Source organism: Ambystoma mexicanum, chromosome 2p (genome assembly GCF_040938575.1).
Source record: "Ambystoma mexicanum isolate Mex_15411 chromosome 2p, UKY_AmexF1_1, whole genome shotgun sequence".
In the NCBI taxonomy this organism is placed as follows: domain Eukaryota; kingdom Metazoa; phylum Chordata; class Amphibia; order Caudata; family Ambystomatidae; genus Ambystoma; species Ambystoma mexicanum.
In genome coordinates, this window is record NC_090923.1 from 605,626,254 (window position 1) to 605,642,425 (window position 16,172).

General features: G+C 45.7%; 1 protein-coding gene across 1 annotated transcript in view; it reads right to left on the reverse strand.

Moving 5' to 3' along the window:
- The window catches only part of GNAI2 (G protein subunit alpha i2), a 711,653-nt gene that overhangs the window by 23,688 nt on the left and 671,793 nt on the right, over positions 1 to 16,172 (reverse strand). The window contains exons 7-8 of the mRNA XM_069644134.1: positions 10,610 to 10,763; positions 7,085 to 7,303 (exon numbers count right to left, since the gene is read on the reverse strand). Coding sequence (XP_069500235.1) covers positions 7,113 to 7,303; positions 10,610 to 10,763 — 345 coding nt within the window. The 3' untranslated portion in view covers positions 7,085 to 7,112. The remainder of the gene's footprint in view (positions 1 to 7,084; positions 7,304 to 10,609; positions 10,764 to 16,172) is intronic.

The following is a 16,172-nucleotide window of genomic DNA, read 5'->3' on the forward strand; positions in this document are numbered from 1 at the left end:
GGGTAAGAACTTCGAGGGACGGAATGAATACATTGAACTTTCCTGTGTGCTGGCAGGGGTTTATTTATATGGAGACTGACAGAAAATAAATCATCAAAGGAGAACGTATGTTAACAGGGGGCGGGGGAGTCACAGCTACATATGGAGAAACCTAAACATCAATCTGGACTTACATACAGTGCTCCAGAGATCTTTATGTCTACCCCAATTTATATAAGTAGGGGAACAATACGGCAAGACTGATGAAGGACCAGTTCACACTAGAGAATTCTAATGAAAAGTAAGTACTCACTCTTATCCTGTGGCGCATAATCAGAGGATTAAAACAAGGGAAATAAAGTCTCCTAAATTAAACCTCATCGGTGAGTTGTCATTATTCCTCAATAAACTGTTACATTGCTTTGACTAGATTAGAAAGCAGTATATAACAATAGCCATGGGCGGAGGCAAGCTCCCAGCATAAATTACCACTGGAGAATTACCCACCTCATGCCAAAAAGGCCCAGCAGAACCGACTGGCGGACTCTAGACTCTTCTGCAGAATGTCTGTAGACACAGTACAACCTGGTGAACGTATGCACCAATCTCCAGGTGGCTGCATGGCAGATATCAGGCGGCGGAATTCCAGAAAGTAAAGCAGTGGTTGCAGCCACTGCTCTGCTAGAGTGAGCTCAGGGCCTGCGGTGGAACAGTCTATTGGCTTGCTGATGACAGAATGAGATGCAGGCAGGAATCCATCTTGCAATAGAGGACTTTGAGAGAGCCTACCAAGGCCCAGAAGGTCCAATTGAAACAAACAGTTGATCCGTTGTACAGAAAGACTTAGTACGCGCCACATAGTACTTTAGGGTGCCCACCACATCCAGCGTGTGCAGTGTTGGCTCCACTGGAGACGTTGGTGTGTCAAAGTAAACAGGCAAAACCACCTACTGATTTAAATGGAAAGCATATGGCACCTTCAGCACAAATGTTGGGTTAGTAGGTAGAACAGCTTTGTCCTTGTGAAATGTCAAACAGGGTGGTTGTACTAAAAACGCCTGGATTTCAACCACTCGCCTGGCCGAAGTTATGGTAACCGGAATGCTGTTTTCCAGAAAAGATTTTTAATAGATGCTTGGTGCATGGGCTCAAACGGTGGCTTCAGGAGTCTTGCGAGTAGCACATTGAGCTCCCATGCTGGCGCTGGGCGACGGACACATGGAAAAGACCGGAACAACCCATGCAAAAACTCTTTCACCAGCTGGTTAGACCACAGGGATGGCACCTGCAGTGTGGTTGTACCTGAAGATCGCAGCTACGTGCACCTTAATGGAAGAATGCGTTAAACCAGACTGAGCCAGAGACAACAGATATATCGACAGATCCTCCGGTCGGATTGTCTGAGGTCGCAGTCGCAGGCTTTTGCACCATACTTGAAAATGTTTCCACTTGCTCTTGTAGCATTTCAAGGTGGATGGGGTTCTAGCCGTGGCCAGGATCACCTGGCAATCTTGCGGAAGGGACAGAGCCATGAATTTTAATACAGGAGCCAGGCCATCAGATTGAGAGAGGCCAGACAGTTGCCTCCTACCTGCATCACCACTCTCCACAGATCTGCCGGGACCGTAGCATAACTCAGCAACCTCAGTCGTCTGGCCAAGACCAGATCTTCAAGAAATATGTTGTATACTGAAACTGGCTTCTCACAGTTGCCACAGAGAAATGTGTCAGAAACTCACATACGGTAGGTCCATGTGCTCAAAGCCGGATTGGAGTGTGACTGGTATGATGGATTGCCATCTACGAGGGTGGGAAAAAGGGTAGCTTGTTTTATTTTTATTAATTGGTGCAAGTAATTCGGTTTCTGAAAGGGAGACCTACTAATATGCACCCTCTTTAAAAAATGCTCATTGCCACAATTATAGTGCAGTCTACTAACATCTACAGCGCCAGCTCTGCAGTGGCACAGAGCAGGTTCAAAGGTCAACTGTGCATCCCAGACAGCTGCTGGGCCGCACAATGTGGCAGATATAGTATTTTAACTGACTGCACCTGTGATCTAAATTCAAATGATAGTGGAATCTAGTCAGTCTGGTGGCACGTAAATCGGTGCATAAAAGCCATGTCTGGTTTGACATGGTGACTGCTAGAATCACAATAATAAAGCAAAAGCAATTTCGTATTACAACAGTGTCATCTCTGTGAGAAGGCCCTAACTATAACAGACTAATGTATATTGGTGTCTAGCTGTCTCCCCACAGCTACTCTGTGGAACAATAGCCAGGTTGCAGCTCTTTGATTCTCCACCCGGAAGCATAACACCTGCCTCCCCCTCCCCCAGGGAATTAAAACTTCCCATAGGAAGTCTCAAGGGAAAAGTGCTTCAGAATCAATACTGACATAACAATGCCAGCCTCACAACAGAGTGCTGATCACTGGAGTCTTTTTGAAGCCAGCAGGCATGCAAAACTGTGTAGGTAGATAGGCGGGAGAGGGAGGGTAGGCCTGGAGAGGTTTCCCACCATCTCGCTTTGTTTTAAGGTTCTCTTCCTTTTCCTGGCCCCTCCATCACCTGCAAGCAAGGTACTCTGAGTGTGATGTCATAAGGTAAAGGCAACATGTTACAACAAGGATAAGTCATCTTACAATAGGCTTGCTTTAGATGACTCCCTGTGGCATTTTGCCATTTTAAAGAAGGGTACGCCCTCAATCTTAGATTCATCTTTGGACCATCAAGAGAAGAATGGTATACTGTAAACCTCTGTTGGGTATGCAGTCCATTCCAAAGTCCTCTGACATAGAGGTGAAGACAGAATGCATCCAAAGGAGAGGAGAGCTCTGTCCTCTAAACATCCCCAGGTATCAGTGGGAGTGACTGCTGCTGGTGCAAGGCTGCTTTGCTGGCTGCTCTGGAACCAAGTCCATGCTCACTGGAGGTGAAGGATCCCCTGTAGGTGCTAGCCAAGCTCCCTGGAATGGGAGTGCAACGGAAGGACTTCATTTGTCCTGGAGACCCTGACTCCTACCCCTGAATGTCCGAACAACCTTAACACTGGTTTGGAAACCTTTGACACTGTCCAAGCTGCTGCGCGGGAACCGTCTAAGTGATCGTTGGCCTCAATGCCCAACCGCCTCCGCATCTCAGTTTGGGCTATGCCGAAGCTTAGCATCTCCTAGACGTGCCAAGCATTCTAGCATACCAAATTCTAAACTGCCAACTGGTCACCAGTTTTTTGGGGTCCCAGCCAACACGCTGCAGTGGCCCCAACACTGTGTGTTAAGCCAGCAGAAATTACTGAAAGCCGAAGACAAGTATCTGCTTCTCTGACCCTAAGGTCAAAGTATATTCCAGCGCTGCTGACCCAACATCACCTGCCATTCCCAGCATCTTTGACCCAGAAGCTGACACTGCTGCCACACATTGTTGGCATCTGTTTCAGACGCTCCAGAACTTGAATGCAGCCTGGCACTAAAAGCGCCCAAACTCTCGGTTCAGTGCTGAAAAGCCTGGCTCAATGCTGTTGAGCACCCAAGTACAAGAATTAAGGAACTGTGAAGTAGTCCTGTCACCTCTTGTCCAATTTGTGGAACATAGTGACATTTAAGCCCCTCTTTTCTACCTTTTTTTGCAAAGACAATATTGAACATCCACATTGGGTAGATGAGCATGGTTGTTCAGGCATTTAATTGGCACAGAGCGCCATTCTACGCCCATCTGCATTTTCTGTGTTTCCTTTACAGGGGTGGGTTTTTGCTAATATTAATAATTAGTTGATTACATTTTAGTGTTTGATTGAAAGTCTATATTTCTTATAGAACGTTGATCTGACATTCTTTTTTTTTTTTTTAGCCATTTGTCTTTGATGTGCATTGCTACTGTCATCAGTTCAGGAATCATCCAAAATCATCTGAAAATAAAAGACTGAATATTTGGCCGAATTTCAACCATTCGAAAATACCGAACAGCTGAAGAAAAGTTTGACCAAATCACCCATTCGGTGGTTAGGGCTGCGGGGGTGTCCCCTGTACCTTTGTTCACTATACTGTGAGTGGGGGTTGCAGCGGTGTCCCCCGCAGCCGATCCCGAAAAAAGTAAAGTAAATAAAATGTATGAAAAGGCCCCTGCCGATTATGGAAGTGAAAGGGAACAGGCGTAGCAGGGACACAGCGAGTTGGCAGCACACAGAGAAGTGTGCCGACGCAAGGTAAGTAGGGGGTTGCGGGTTTGGGTGGGGGCGGGGGAAAAATGACAAAGGTATTTTCTCCCTCCAACATTTCATCCACAGGCTTCCAACCTCAATCCATCAGCTCACACCCTCTACTCAAGATACGGCCTGCCTACAACCTGTGCCACAAAATGAAAGAGGTATACTCTTGGGGCTGTGCCCGTTTCACCTTTATGATAGGGATCATTGCAGGTTTAGTAGTAGTGTGGGGCTGAGTGGGCAGTATAGCCACTACTCATCCCTGTACTCCTGCAGAGTGGTAGTTATTTCGTCACACCTGGCGAGTGCTCTGGCAACTTCCCCAGAGAGAGAAGGACAGAGAAAGGAATAATCAAAGCAGAAAGACTCATGGGAGGACCATCTTTTAAGGACACACCCCTCTTGCCTGAGTGCCGTTCAGACGCTACTCTTCTGGGATCCCTTCCCTTGAAGGAGATACTCCCCTGCTCCTTAGTTGGTTTAATGCTGAAGATTAGGCTGGTTTCTGAGCTTTGTCATTCCAGGATCTTGTTTGCCTTATGTCAATGAATCACTGCATTCAGATCCTAACTTTCTGCCGCTCTCGGTCCTCCTGTCATGGATGCTTCGTATCGGAACACATTTCTCCGATGCTGCACCTCATAAAATTCAAAAGGTCCAGATTCTGAGGCCCCAATGGTGCTTTCCATGCAAGAATCACAGGACGAATGGTTGTCTTTTGCTGCTCTGCCTGCCAACCCATTTTCATACAGTAATGACCCTTTCCAACTCTCCTGCCTTCTACCATCTCGTATATTCACTGTCAGAACACAAAGCCATTCTCTGGCTTTTGGGACCCTGACAGAGCAGCACCCTTCTCGTCACAGGCTTCTGCCTGAATTTTCCGTCCAGCCACCTGATCCCAGCAGCTTAGTTTTTTCATCTCATACCTTTCAAGTCACCAATCCAGCGACCACATCAAGCCCTTTCTCTTCCTTACATCAGCAAGACCACAAGATCACACATTTTAGTGACTACGTCCTCATGAAACAGGACCAGGAGGACTCCTAATCACAGGCTCTTAGTAAGGGAATGGAACTAAAATCTTGCCTGCTCTCTACACCATCAGTCTCTCCTTCCATTTTGCTATTACAACGCTCAGGAGGACTCCCCATTCTCCCATAACAGAAGCTACCTGGCTTCTTCCTTTGTGTCCGGAAGGCTTTCCAAGGGGCCTACAGACCACTAATTCATGCTGTATTTGCTGCTTATTGAGACATTTGCGCAGGGCGATTCAAGATTTAGGGGATTCCTTTGGGAGCTCACAGACCCCATGCCTCCATCTGAATCTTAAATTTACACTACAAAAGGAAGGCCTTACATTGCAGGACCTGGCAGGGAATTAGTAGTCCTCCCATACCTTTCTGTCAATGGGCGTGTGAGGGAGGGTCTTATCCTCATATGCGAGAGGACAGAGTGTTATGAGACTCAAAAGGGAGGAAAAAAACGTTTCCTAATATTGGAATTTCTGGAGGGTCTTGGAAGGAGAGTGGAAACTGAGTATAGGGGATGAGATCTACATTTGGGAATTGCGAGATAAGACATGAAATAAAGTGCTGGTAGAGTAACATTCTGTGTTTGGGAGGAATTCCAAGATCACAGACACTGTTGCTCTTTCTGTGTTCAGTACGGGGTGAGCGTGAGGATAGCGGCAGGGGACCTATGTTATAGAGAGCAATATGGCTTTGAAGACTGTGCTCTCTTTTCTATGTGTAGGAGGGGAGCAGGATTTGAAGAAAAGCTACCATACCCAGATTATCTATATGTAGGGTGGGGGGCAAAGGATCAAGTAACATGGTGGCAAATAACTTTGCTGTGTTTACATGAGGTGAAGGAGATCAAGTAAATGGTGGAGACAACCTTGTGCACCGTCGTGAAAACGTTTTGGGGGTGGGGGTTCTAAAAGGGCTGCAAACAAAACCATAGGGGCCTTAAAATTTGAATCCCTTTCAAATAATTTGGCCCGTCTCCCACTGTATCGTCTCCTTCTCGCTTGCCCTCTTTCTCATACTTCACCTGCCCACTGACCCCTTCACTCTAGGATCCTGTATTGCAATCTTCTTGGTTCCTTCCGAGGTAAATTGTGCTGCATGCACTGCTGCTCTGGTTTTAATGTGATTATATCTGTTCTTACTTTGAGGGAAGGCATATGTGGGGACTTCAGGGAGAGAAACGTCAGCTGCTGGGATATTTGACACTGTCAGCACAGGTGGCAATACAATAGTGGGATCACATCAGAAAACTGGATCTGCCCCCAAGCTGACGTGAAGCGTGCTGGGGCAGTGGTGCAGTCATAGTGCCTCTTTCCACTTCAGTATTCAGTGTTTTCTCTGTATTTTGGATTAATTGAAAACGGTTTTCGGTAATTTTTCTATTCAAAAATATCACTGGATACCAGTTTACGCATGCTCTACCTCATACATTCCCCCAGGCATGCTGTTAAAGGAAGTTAAGCTTTTACATAACGGTAGGGAATGTTAGTTATATTCAAAACACGACTCCATAAGAGAGCTGAACAAACTCCGCGGTGGAGGGTGGATGCTGCTGTGTGTTTTGAACAGGAGCAGTTAATCAGTAAAGAGAAAGTGTAACTAACTGTTACGCATTGCACTGTACCTTTCTGCATTGGGCTGGCGCGTACACATTTTTTGATAATGGTGACATCATCTCTTTCCATGGCAATGAAAGGATTGGGCTATTGAGACTAGCAGTGCTGGGTTACCCTTCTGGGTCCCAGTGGGGAGCGGGAAATCAAGTCAGTGAGCACATTACCCTTGTTATGTAAGGGAAAGGGGATGGTTAGTGGTGTTGCCTGGGCTGCCATCTTGGAGAGGCGCTTCGGTGCAGCAGTGACGCCTTACCTTCCCAGAACGTTCAGCAGTTTCCTTCTTAGAAAAGGCCACAATCCTTCAGGTTATTCTTGATGATAACATCAGTGACAGCATCAAATACGAACTGGATATTCTTGGTGTCCGTGGCACAGGTGAAGTGCGTGTAGATGTCTTTTGTTTCCTTCCTCTTGTTAAGGTCCTCAAACTTAGTCTGGATATAACCAGCAGCCTCGTCATATTTGTTCGCCCCTGTGAGTGCAAAAGGGAGAGAAGAGAAAGAATGCCCGTTAACAGAGGCCTTGGGAATCTTAAAATTGTTTGTCAAATACATTTCCCACCCTTAAAACTCCAGAATTCCTCTAATCGTCCCTCCACAACATTGCACATTCATAGAATCCAGCCCACCTCATTCTTTCCCTCACTCCTATATATACATTCCTATTTGACAGCCTAACTGCAATCCAAACCGCAGCCACAGTGACCTTGAGCAAGTAATCACATCTCTTCATACAGCACAAGGTTACTTTCACGCATAGTTTATTAAATTAACAACTTAATACAAAACATAATTGCCATCTTACCCTCCCTTTCACGAAAACAAGTGGAAACACAGAGAAGGAAAAGCTCCCACCCACATGGGATAAGGATTAGAGAAGTTGTTTGCCCCCTGTTCAACAGGAAGGTATGACTATGCCTCTCTAAGTTCCTTCTCTGGATGCCTACCAACAAGGCACTGTATGTGGCAGCAGCTGCTTTAATGCAAGGCTTGAGGCAGTATCAGGAAGGATGAGCATGTTTAACAGAAGGCACCGATGGAGGAAGGGTGTGCTCACCTTCAGGCGTGTACAAAATTAGAGGAATTACGCCGGGCAGGAGCCATGGAAGTTTTGCTGATCCCATCAGAAGCTGGAGGAGAGACTTAATGGCTCCCTGTAAGACAAGTCTTACAGAGGCAATATTAAGGTTTGTGAATGGCTGTAGTACGCTCATCAGAGATTAAAAGGCACAGAGTGAATCTGTTCCTGTTATACTGCTCTTAGCTGGTGGCAGCTGGGTCATTTTGCGTTATTTATATAGGCAGGGAAACCCCTTTAGCAATAGGGGAAGCGAGGCCTTATAATTTGAATAAATTATACTCATAATGTCCTTCAAGTGTTCACCTCCTGCTCCTCCTCCCGAACCGCCACAGAACACACAACTTCCCAGAACAAACACAACCCTCTCCCTCCACCTTCAATCTGACAACCTATGCTTCTCTCGCCAAGTGGCAAAATGACCTATCGGCCACCAGCCAAGGGCGGTATAATAGGAACAGGTGATTACATTACACAGTTCTACTTTAATGGCTTTATCTTTAGTATCTCGTCAGTTGCACTGGGATGAGTTTCTCGTGCTTTATAGCGATGCCACGCAGCCTCCCAGTATTCCCGTTCTGTAAGAAACCTGAGGGTGTCTCCCTAACTAGTCTCCAGGGATCTGTCATTCAGGTGGCCAGGAGACAGCCTTTGCTATTGGATCCTGGGGGTGGACCAGTGAAGGAGGATCACCTGGATGAGGGGTCCTCTGGGAGTGGAAGTGGGACACCGACCGGTGAGATGCGGTATCCCCTTTATTACAACACCTTTTCCCCATCCTACCACATAGGATTTTCTGAAACACTGCCTTCCCCCCCTTTCTTCACAAGAACACTTTCGCACACCACGAAAGACAACAGACTAACACCAGAGCCATTTACCTGACATGTCCCAATACAAGGGTCAGGCAAGGTCAGGCAAATTACCAGAATCACATACACGTGACAGCCCTTTACCTTTCTCATCGGGATAAAAGGTGGAGCACGAGAGCACAGGACGAGAAAGGCAAACCGCACGACAAGAGAGCTATTCAAGCACAGCAGTTCAAAAGGAGGAAAACAGCGAGAACTGAAGGAGCGACAAGGAGAGAAGCGATCTTGCCCTTTCCGACCCGTACTTGCGATGCCTCTGCAGAAGGAATCTTAAAACCACTAACAATAGCCAGAGTGTGTTTCAGCAGATTTCAAGGGTACCCAAAGAATGCCCACGCTGATAAGCAGGACATAGGGAAACACCTGCTACCGTGGTACCACCCTTGACTCCAGATACAAGTAAAGCCAACCTGTTCATCACAGTCGGTGAGTCGATGGGAGAACTGATAAGAAACCGAACTGTGTTGAATGAAAGTCGCAAAATGGAAAATTAAGAAAAATACGCAGAACTATGAACATTGAGGGAATGCCAGCTGCAGAGGTGTCCAGCACCATGTCGGTGCTCACTCGAGAGACTCTGGTTAATCCTGTGTTTGTTGAACTATAGATAACAGAAGGCACGGAAGGTCAAAGTGGTCACACAAGGGTCTAGAAAAATCCTCTGTATAGTCGAACGTCATTGGCTGCCAGAAGTTGAAAAGCTAGGGGAAGTGAATCCTGACTCGTAAGAAAGTAGAAGAAATTGAGTGTTTAATAAAGTTAGCAAGAGTGAACCCGATGGAGGGATGCCGATGGAAAGGGGTGAAGTCTAAAGTCCTGAAAAGTGAACCCGAGAGAGGGATGTCCACGGTAAACTGTTAAAAAAGTCATTAAGATTTGTGAATGCAAGGAAAGCCATAGTGACCCCGATGGAGGGATGCTGACAAAGAAGAGGGGTCTGAACCCGGAAAAGGGGTTCCCAGGGGTGAAAAGCCATCACCCATCGTCAATCTGAGAAGGAACTTTTGCTTGTTATTTTAAGTCTATCAGGCCCTCAGAAGCCAGAGAGTTAACCACCGAAGGTCCTGATATCGCTAGCAACTGTTTGTGGATCTAAGCCCAGAAGAGGGGGATCCAGGAGGAAAAGTCAGTCCCAACGTCCATTTAAAAAAGGAACTTTGATTTGTTCATTTTTTTTTAATACATCAGGTTCTCGAGGGAAAGAGACTTAAGAGAAAAGAGACTTGACCATCAATGATCCTGATGAGTGGAACTGTCGGCTCGTGCTGGGAAAGCTCGAGCTTGTGCTATGCTCCGGAGTCCCGCTGTGTCCCGTGCCCAAAACGTAGGGAAGGAAGACCCCGGGTATCCTATCCGGACGTATTATTTGTGAACACTTCTTTCCATCTTGTGAACATTTTCCCACACACTTTTTGTATCTAGTAGTAAGGTTTGGCAATAATGTTTCTTTTACTATAGGCCCTCTGACCTCAAAGACAGGAACACATGCTTATTGAAGTACAAAAGGTGTGTGGAGGAATAAAGGAGGCTTGGGACAGAATTTGCACATGTTTATGTAACAGATAGCCTTTAAAAAAACATGTATTGGGTCTATTAACTTATTAGGATGATAGGGTGCCCTATTATACCAGAAGACAAATGGCTGCTAAATACAAATATTTTAACATTACGAAGGACTTCATCTACACATGATCTCATATCAGTATGCAATACCATCAATAGGATGAGTCACTCGAAGCAACATCTTTGTTTAAACCAGTCATTGTGGATATCTGCTACACTAGCACCTTTGCTTGGGTACGCGCCAGAGCGGTGGAAGAGCTTTCTACCTGTGTACTCTGGGAAACAGATGGCGAGGGGGCTGTGAGTGATCTTCTCCTCGAAGAGATCTTTCTTGTTGAGGAAGAGGATGATGGACGTGTCCGTGAACCACTTATTGTTGCAGATGCTGTCGAACAGTTTCATGCTTTCATGCATGCGATTCTAGGAAGAAAGGGTACAAGAAAGTGGATAACTTTAATTGCATCAGACTTTGGGCCATACAGTCAAATAATTACATCTGGAGCATGAAAAGTTTACAGTGATATTGTCAGAGCACACTGAAATTCAATAATACTGCTGCAGCAACACTGGTCTACATTTCTTGAGTAAACAATCATGGATTTGAGCTGGAATAACACAATGCAGCTTTGTATGTGACCAAATAGGATAAGGGAAGGGCAGGTTTAAAGAATAGCGTGAGATGCACAAACAAATAAACTGAACTGATAAAAGTATTACGAAAAAGAAAAAGTCATGAAAAAAGAAAAAAGGAAGCAGAAGTGGGGATACGGGCATCCTCTCCCAAATCCTAATGATGAAAGGAAAATGGTGAGGCAAATATTACTTACCAGTAACAGTCTTTGTGTGGCTTGCATCTGCTCAGAATCACATACTTTGCATAGGCCGGCATCTAGTTGTTGGTGCAGGGTATTACATCATCTTGTTTTTTCGAATTTGAAAATGGATGTCGACAGGGGCATACCTGCAACACTGTCCCTACTCTACATCTGTGGGTTCCCATGATCTTTCACGCATTGACGCCCTCAGAGTGCATGTTTTCTGACATGCCATGCCAGACAATCATTGGAAGTGACAGTGTATATGCTCTTTTGCTCCCGCGTGGGGAGAATCATTGGGTATAATGTCATTCTAAGCCACAGAAAGACATGGGCCTCATTAAGAGTCCGGCGGTTCTGGTGATTGCCGGAATCAGTGAGGCATTATAACCCCGGTGACCCGGTAATTCCGGAGGCGGAATTCTGTTAATCCCCATTCCCATGGAGTCGCACAGGACTCCATGGAAATGGGGAAGTGTTTCCATGTCTGCCTGCAGGCGGGTGGTGTTAAACCCGCCAGGTCAAACCTGGCGGGAGCGACACCTCCCGCCTGCAGGACTCTTAATCAGCCGGTCCGGAAAGAACGGTGGTGGGGGATTTACCACCACCGTTCTTTCCAGACCGGCAGGGTCATAATGAGGCCCAATTACTGTTAAGTGATATTTTTCTTATGGGGCTTGTGACTCTGCTTAGATGTACAGGATTTGAATAGATTAGCAAGCAGTATTCTTTGATGGCTGTCGGAGAGTTGAAGGAGTAAATGCAACCAAGTTTTTAAAAATGTCTGACCATTGGAGAATCTGCTTTTGTCTGTGTGTCAACATAATAGTGTTGTGTGAAAGTGTGTATGGAACCCCATGTTGCTGCTTAGAATGGATTCTAATGGGAAATTAGCAGTGAAAGCTAAGGCTGCTCCAGTACCCCGAGTAGAATGTGCTTTAGGGGTAAACATGAGCATTTTGTTTGCTATAGTAGAGAACATTTGTAAGCACTTAAATGCAATGGTTGCTTTAGTTACTGGGTCTCCTTCTCTTCCCGCTGCCGTTGTTATAAATATTGATCTGTTTTTCTAAGCTGCTTAGTAGGGTCTAGGTAGTACATGATGGCCCAACGAACATCAAGTGTTTGTAATGCCCTTTCTCCCTTGCTTTGTGGATTTTGCTGGCAACTCCATGTACTAGTTAACATCAAGCTTCGTTATAAATTTAGGAGAAAATCTATGGTCTGTTCTTAGCATCACTTTATGCTCATGGATTGTTAAAAAGAGTTCAGCCCCCGACAGGGCATGCAGCTCACTAACTCTCATTGATGAGATTGCAATAAGAGAAGTCATATAACATGAAACCGCTTAATAAAGATTTTGTATAGGTTCGAAGGGGGGGCCATTTGTCTTGAGAGTACTGTGTTTATATCCCACCCTGGTGCAGGAGGAGCCACTCGGTGACAGATTCCATGAAATCTTTGACAACTGGTACTTTCCACCAATATATCTTTTGTTATAGTGTAGGCTGATAATGCTCCTAGATGTTCCTCAGTTATATACAAGACCTGAGTTTAACAGCTGCAATTACAGTAGGCAGGTAATATGTGGCGTGCCACAAGAAAGACTCGGACCAAAAGACATATAATATAGGAACTTTATTTAAATCAAAGAAAATGCCTTACTGACCCTCCTGCTAATAGGCAAGTTCCCTACAAAACAAACTAAACTCAGAGTGCTCGACGAAATCAGGCACAAAGAACTTGGCATCTTATTCAAATCCTAACTTTTAAACTGCTCTTATTTCAAGAAACATAAAAGGGAAAACGGGCCCTAAAGGTTGCCCCCAGTGTTCTTTACTCGGCTGTCTTCCAATGTTTCCAGGAACAACTCCTAGTTTCTGTTCCCACAATTATTTGATAGGAGGCAGGTCTACCGACATTATCAGTTTGTGCCCATCTTGGCAAAGTTCCATATAAAGAAAAGGTTTTTCTCAGGCATATAGCATAAGCTCTCAAGTTCCAAAAAAAGCCAATTCTCTTAGTGGTCGTAGAGGAAGGGATATTGCTTTAACCCTCCTCTAACCAACTACATGGGTCTCTCCCCACGAGATTCCAGTCTTTCATGATTCTGGATTACCCTTGGGATGATTCCTTACTTGATTTATAGGGCCCTCATGCCTCCCTTGGTTCGCTTGTTCCCAGTTTCTCACTTGATTCATAGGTGCATGGGTATCACCCATTAATCAATCTTTCTCTTAGTTTTTGTGTGCAGCGTTGAGCCGTTTGCCTGGTTCCAAGGCTCTGGATTTTAGGTCTCCCATAACCACTCTTATTATTTATGTCCATCCCCCTTCTCTGTACCTGTCTGCACCTTGTAGGGATCTAGACTCTTTGTTCATTCTCACCGTTTGGTCTCTGTGCCCCCTCCCCCTATACTGTGAGCAGCCCGTAGCAGGTCCTGCTCCAGCGAGGTGGATTCGACCAAATACTGCTGGTGTTCTCCCAGGTTTTGGGTGCCCTTTCCTGAATGCAAGTGGGAGTGTTATTTCGCTTGCTTCTGTGGTGCTCTCTCTCTCTGTCTTTGCGTAGTTCGACCTGGGGACTTGTTTCTCTCTCGCTCGCCGAGTTCAGCATTGTTTCCTGGGCTCCAGACCAACCAACTCCTCTGCATGATCACGCCTCCCCACGTGCCTGGCTACGCTCAGTCTTGCTGACTCCGCACAGCACTCTGCCCCGTTGGCCACATTTCTCGTTCTCTCAGGCTTCTCTCCTGTTTTCTCTCAGGTCTCCCTCTGGACCTCGATCCGGGTCCTTCTCCACGCTACAGCAACTCTGCTCTGCAGCGTGGTGCTGTCTCCCAATGGTACATCGGAGGCTTGCCTCAGCTTATCGCTTCTCCTTCTCCATTCAAGGGGGATAGTCCTGTTATTCTTGCCGCCATATACCAAAGGGGTGCGTTTAACTGCCAAGGGCATTGAGAGGCCAGCACTGCCCAAATGCACTTGCTACATTATTTGAAGTTCCATACCTGACAGTCCGATCCACTTCTGGTATTCCCATATATGCAGACAATATCTCTGCTGTAGCGAGTCCCTAGGGAGGGTTTTACTTGGTAGGCAAACCTCTCTAGTCTCAAATGGGGTGGCTCCTCCCAAGGAATAAGGGATGAAATCCCAGATTCATCACAACAACCACCTATGTTGCTGATCAGGTTATTGGGTTGATTCGTTTTTGGTTACACCAGATTACAAACCTTTCCCACTTGATAAAATAACAGCGTCTGGTGTTAGGTTGTCTTTATTTTCACAATATACCCCTACATTGTGTGGGTAACTGTAAATGTCCACATCCTATGACCTCAGGATCAAGGCTGCTAAATTGGTTGTCTGAGGGTTTCGATGTGTTATTGGTCTGTGATTTTGCGTGAGCAGATTTTGCATTGGATGCAGTCGGATTGGTTGGCAGAGAGACACATTGATTAGGTGTGAGTAGCATGGTTGTCTAGCCCACATTGGTGCAATAAAGAAAAGTGCCTGCAAATATCCCTGACCAACTCATGAATAGTGAATTTCCTTAGGACCCTGGTTGTGGGTACCTGGATGTGAAACTTTGTCATTATTTGTTTTCGCATGTTGCAAACATGTCAATTCATGGTTGTCCCCATGTTGCAAACATCTGTTTGAGTGTCTTGGTGTTACGTTCCCGCTCTTTATTCGGTTACTAGCACAATGCTTACGGTGTCTGCCAGACAGTTGTGTGAGGATGAACATGCTTCTCTAAACGCATCAGTGCCAACTGTTCTGTTCAAACACACATTTGTTTGAAATGTGTGACTATTGTGTTGTCTGTGTTCATGAGGATGCCTTTTCCCTTTAGCTTGCTTTGGAATGTGCACAGTACCATTTTGATTGGCAGTAACACCAATCAATGTATGTGGTTCTTAATTTGTACATTTGACCACCGTCCATGTGCAGTAAGGTGTTGGCAGTATGCACCACCGCCTGTTAGAGATGCGTCTGTTTCGTGATCTGTGCTGGCAGTGTATTAAAAGTCTGTCCCTTTACCATATTTTCTACTGACCACCCACCGCGGAAGACTTTTTTTTTTACCTTCTGCTAGACTGGTGTTGTGAAGTATGATGCATCCAACAGCATTGCGCAGACGGGCACCCTGCAGTCCTGGCATTCTGCGAGTTCTTCGAGGCCTTTTCCTGCTGCTCTCTTTGCTGCGGCCCTCTTGCCACCACACAAGCAGGTAAAGAAGGATTGGGAGGGGCCTGCCATCGCTCAGGCACCTTAGAAGGGAGTTGGGTTGCGAGCTCCCTCCTTTGACAAGGCCTGATCCCAGGTCTTGCCTTGTCACAGTGTCTAAACTCCACCCATTCCCCATGCTAGAAAAATCTTTCTTTGACTTGGTACAAGGCTTGACTTTTTCGCAGGGATTGCGAAATCCAGAGCGGAGTAAATGTACTGTTTGCGGAGTGTGAGAGACACTACTTTGCACGCTCCCCTGTTATTCGTCTAGATAAAAGTAGACTGGAACTGCTTTGTGGCGCATTTGCACTGCGAAAACAGTGAGCAAATCGTGAATAGACACAGTGCTGACGCAATCACAAAACAAAAGTACTATGAATTTGAAATGCTTGTTCTCAATTTTGAATCAGAGGTATTTTCAATGATCTGAGAACATTACAATATGACAGTATGAATCTTCCATACCTAATGTGGTCATATAGCTACCTTTCTTTAGGAGGGTTATGTCCTCCTGCAGGGTAGTCATTCTGAATTTTTGGGATTTTACATATCTGTTTGCTGGTCTTAGATCCAAGACTGGCCTCTTGGATTAGTCTTTTTTTGAAACTAGAAAATAAATAGAATACATTCCTGTGTTCACCTGCTTCTTTCGCACTTGCTCTATTGTTCCCTTCAAGGGGAGTGCCTGGACCTCTTCTTGCAGTAGCCTAGATGTTCATCGGTTAATGGTCTTGCTCTCGGCAGGTGAACACACGACCTTGATAGCTGCTCAATGTAGT